Raw genomic sequence first — 5,173 nt, 5'->3', positions numbered from 1 at the left:
TAACGAATGTTACGGCTAGATGGGTTGGCAATAGGATTGGATATGTTATGGATGTAGATTATGATGAGAATGTCAACCAAGTGGGAGCGGTAAGGGTTAGGATAGCCAGGAACATTGATGATCCTCTACGTTTCCAGAAGAACATAAATTTTGCTCTTGATGGAACACTGTGATTAAGTATCGATATGAGCGACTTAGAAATTTCTGTACCAAGTGTGGATCACTAAAACACGATGTAAAAGAATGTTCCTTAACCTTTGACAACACTGATCCACCGGAGTCTGATGATGGAAGTGATGATGATCGACAATTTGATGTGCAAGACAACATGTCTGAATCCGATACTCTGCCACCAGTGGATCCTGCAACTCTCATTCCTGGTCTCCAAATGCCACCACCAAACACTTTTTTTCATGGTCAAGGTACACACATCACGTCTTCATCCTCCCTTCCAAGTGTCTTCGAAGATACGAAATTAACAGCCGAGAGAATTCGGTATCTTCACGCCAAGTTCTCAAAGAAAGATGAAGTCACAACGGCAACAGGAGATTTCCTAGACAAAGTTTCCAACAATGCTCAACAGGAGTTTGCTTTCTTGAAGCGTAAGAGGATCAGGTTTGAAACGGCTTTCAACAAAGCCGAGGCTGCAGATGAGTTGACGGTCCTGTGTCAACTCAGGAAGAAGGAAAAACGGGAGGCATATGTGGACTCATGTTCTGTTAATAATGGATTCGACGGAGGCGCGGGGGGGCCCGATACCCCCAGATCCTATATGAAGATCATCTCCTGGAACTGTCAGGGCTTGGCTCAGCCGTTGACGTCTTCTCGTTTAGCTAAACTATGTTTTTCTTCTAAGTGTGATATGCTCTTTCTGTCAGAAACTCTTAATAACTCTGGGGTTGTAACTAAAGTAAAGGATGATCTAGGATTTGATGATGTTTTAATTCAGCCCCCTCAAGGAAGGAGTGGAGGCTTAGCTCTAATGTGGAGGATTTAATAACTCTTGGTGTCCAAGGATGAACGACTTATTGATGTTGTTGTAGCTCTTAATAATAACTATTTCCACTTGTCTTGTGTGTATGGCCACCCTATACAGAGTGAACGACATATTTTATGGGAAAGATTTGAAAATATGGCTCCTGTTCGCAATGCTCCATGGTTTTACTTGGTGACTTCAATGAAATAATCTCAAATGGGGAGAAAATTGGCGGTCCTGCAAGAGCTGAGTGGACTTTTAGGGATTTTTGTCATATGATATCAATGTGTGACTTAAAGGACATCAGAACTAGGGGAAACAGATTCTCTTGGGTGGGAGAAAGATATTCTCACACTGTGCAATGTTGTCTAGACAGAGCTATGACAAATACTGCAGGAGCAGCTACGTTTCCTAATGCTGAAGCCCACTTTTTGGAGTTTTCGGTTCAGATCACAAACCAGTTCTTTTATATTTGAAAAATAACAACAAACAACGTAAAAGAACTTTTTATTTTGATAAGAGACTGTGTGATGTTCCCGATTTTAAGGAGATTGTCCATCGGGGTTGGACTGGAGATAATGAAAGTGAAGATATGCCTATCAACACCAGGATAAACAACTACAGGAAAGCGATGGCTGATCTGAAATATCGATCACAGCTTAATGCTGATGAAAGGATTAAGTTACTACAATCGCAAATAAACAAGGCTATGGAGAGTGTGTTACGTGAGGACCGTATACGCATTTCTCAATTACATTTGGATCTAACTAAAGTGTATAAAGATGAGGAGATTCATTGGAAACAAAAGAGTCGTAACCAGTGGATGCACGAAGGAGACAGAAATACGAGCTTTTTCCATGCTTGTGCTCAAACAAGAGCTGCAAAAAACAATCTCATCTCGATCACTGATGAGGGAGTAAACATAATTCGGGGTGATAGGAATATCGGCGACCATGCTCAGAGTTTCTTTTCTAATCTCTACTCTACCAATGGACATTTTGTTTCGCCTCAGGAATTTGCAGATTTTGTGCCACTGGTCACAACATAGATAAATGATGACCTAACTCGAGAGTTTAATGATGAAGAGATATATGAAGCTGTCTGTTTAATTGGAGATGACAAAACCCCAGGACCTGACGGTTTAACAGCACGCTTCTATAAAAGTTGTTGGGACAAGGTTGGAAAGAATGTTATCAAAGAAGTGAAACATTTTTTTGACACATCTCTAATGAAACAGAGTATTAACCAGACGAACATTTGTATGATTCCAAAGATAGACAAGCCCATAACCCTTTCGGACTTTCGACCAATCGCTCTATGTAACGTTTTATACAAGATAGTGTCGAAATGTCTGGTTCACAGACTCAAACCTCACCTCAATAACTTAGTTTCGGAGGCCCAGACAGCTTTTATTCCAGGCCATTTGATACAAGATAATGTGATGATAGCACATGAACTAATGCATAGTCTAAAGGTTTGAAAGCGTGTATCTCAGTCCTATATGGCTGTAAAAACAGATGTAAGCAAGGCTTACGACACAGTGGAGTGGAATTTCTTTGAAACAACACTAAAACTGTTTGGTTTCTGTGACAAATGGGTTGGATGGATCATGGCAACGGTACGTTCGGTCAATTACTCTGTTCTTATCAATGGAGCTCCGTATGGAAACATTATACCCCAACGTGGAATTAGGAAAGGGGATCTGTTATCTCCGTATCTTTTTATCCTTTGTTCGGACATCTTAAGCCATTTAATAAACTCTTAAGTATACTATGGAGAAATCAAAGGAATCCAAATCGGTATGGGAGTTCCCCGAATCACACATCTACAGTTTGCAGACGATTCACTATTTTTTTGCCAAGCAAACAGAAAAAATTGTCAGGCTCTAAAATATGTTTTTGACGTTTACGAGTACTACTCGGGTCAAAAGATAAACACATCCAAATCAATGATAACATTTGGTTCCCGGGTCTATGGATCTACTAAAGGTAGACTCAAACAAATTTTAAACATTGCAAATCATGGAGGAGTGGGAAAATATTTGGGTTTACCTGAATAATTCGGATGAAAGAAGACATAAAAGTTCAACTTCATCATAGATAGAGTTAAGAAACGAACATCAAGCTGGACAACCAAACAATTGTCTCCTGCTGGAAAGGAGATCATGTTAAAATCGGTAGCGATTTCCATGCCAGTCTATGCGATGTCGTGTTTTAAACTTCCTAAAGGTGTCACTTCAGAATTAGAGTCTCTCCTTATGAACTTTTGGTGGGAAAGGAATTCAAATAAAAGAGGTATACCATGGATTGCATGGAACAAGCTCAAGCTAACGAAGAAAGAAGGAGGTTTGGGCTTTAGAGATTTGGAAACTTTCAATGATGCTCTGCTCGCAAAACAGGCATGGCGTCTAATTCAATATTCAGACTCTCTTTTTGCTAAGGTGATGAAAGCACGTTATTTTAAAGATGATATACAGTGCTTGATGCAAAATCTCGTAAGAACCAATCTTATGGTTGGTCTTCCCTTTTAGTTGGACTAAATCTTATTAAGAGAGGCACGCGATATATTGTAGGTAATGGTAAAACTATTAGACTGGGAATGGATAATGTTCTTTCATCTCACCCTCCCAGAACTGTAACACCATTGTCACCTGATCTCAATCTCTCTTTAGACCAATTAATTGAAAAACAGAATCAGTCTCGCTCATGGAATTCATCAAAAATCACATCAATGATCACTGATGGTGATGGTGAGCTCCTTAATAAACTTCATCTCTCTATTGTGGAAACAGAGGATAAACTTATATGGAACTACTCTCTCTCTGGCGAATATACAGTCAAGTCTGGATACTGGTTTTTAAGACATGATCCTCATGCAGTTGATGTGAATCGGTTAGATATCCATGGATCAAAAGATCTTAAACAACAAATATGGAGACTTCGATTAATGACAAAAATTAAGCACTTTCTCTGGCGTGTAGTCTCTCGTGCGCTTCCAACCACTACACGTTTAAGATCAAGAGGGATGACAATAGAAGCCATTTGCCCCAGATGTAGACAAGAGGATGAAACTATACTCCATGCTCTCTTCACATGCCCTTTTGCAAAAAAGGTCTGGCGTACCTCTAACACACCCTTACTAGATGTCAATCATCTAGCACAAGATGCAGAGAGTAATCTATCAATTATCATCAAGCAATCGATCCAACAGAATTCCAATACTTTTGATTCCTTACTTCTTTTTTGGCTACTTTGGCGTATTTGGAAGGCTAGGAATAACTCTATCTTTAATGATTATCGAGAAGGGGCTTCTAAAACGGTTTTACTATCAATCGCTGAAACAAAGGAGTGGATAAACATCTCAACAGTCTCAGTCCATCGTGATAGCAGACATTCTCCTGTTATAAATTCATCTCCATGGATACCTCCCATTTTCCCAATAAAGAAATGCAATTTTGATGCAGGTTTCGACATTGTAAATCATACAGTCACAGGTGGTTGGATAGTTAGAGATCATCACGGTAAGGAACTCATTTGGGGTGCAACGAAACTAACTGATGCAGAAAAATCACTGGAGGCTGAAGCAAAGGCTTTAATATTGGCTCTAGAACAAACATGGCAACAAGGATATGGTGCAGTCATCTTTGAAGGCGACAATGAATCTTTGTGCAAGCTGATTAATGGATCTTACAATAATGCATCTCTATCAAACCTTCTGCAGGATATAATGTTTTGGGCATCAAAATTCAGTTTCATCAGATTTAAATTTATAAAAAGGGAATATAACAATGTGTCTCATACTTTAGCAAAATTTGGTTGTAGAGATCATAAGCACTATGTTGAGCCTGTAATGGTTCCAGAATGGCTTGTCCTTCCTCTTTGTAATGACATTTCCTAAATCAATATAATCAGATTTTGAGTATAAAAAAAACAAATAAATAAATTTGAACAAAATATAAGAGAAATAAAAAAAAAGTATATAATCAGACACTCTTACCATGAGTTTTGAATCCATGCAAGAACATAAACAAAACAAGTAATATTTAGAATATGAGATATGGTGGATGATGATGTGAGAATGATTATTTATAAGATTTCAAGGGATGGAAGTTACATTTCTAAAATAATTTATTATACATATGTAATTGAAAATTAAAAATAATAAGAATACAAAGAAGGAAGGAAGAAATACATAAAA

At 38.4% G+C, this 5,173-nt stretch overlaps 1 protein-coding gene across 1 annotated transcript; it reads left to right on the top strand.

The window, feature by feature from the left end:
- LOC109129501 lies at positions 2,478–4,873 on the top strand. The gene is made up of 4 exons (XM_019237764.1): positions 2,478–2,594; positions 3,668–4,087; positions 4,244–4,704; positions 4,798–4,873. Exons 1-4 carry the CDS (start codon positions 2,478–2,480, stop codon positions 4,871–4,873), a joined length of 1,074 nt encoding a protein of 357 aa, XP_019093309.1.

The sequence above is a fragment of the Camelina sativa genome, chromosome 16, assembly GCF_000633955.1.
Source record: "Camelina sativa cultivar DH55 chromosome 16, Cs, whole genome shotgun sequence".
In the NCBI taxonomy this organism is placed as follows: Eukaryota; Viridiplantae; Streptophyta; class Magnoliopsida; order Brassicales; family Brassicaceae; genus Camelina; species Camelina sativa.
The sequence above is the reverse complement of the archived record's forward strand: the minus strand, read 5'-3'. Positions and strand labels throughout refer to the sequence as shown.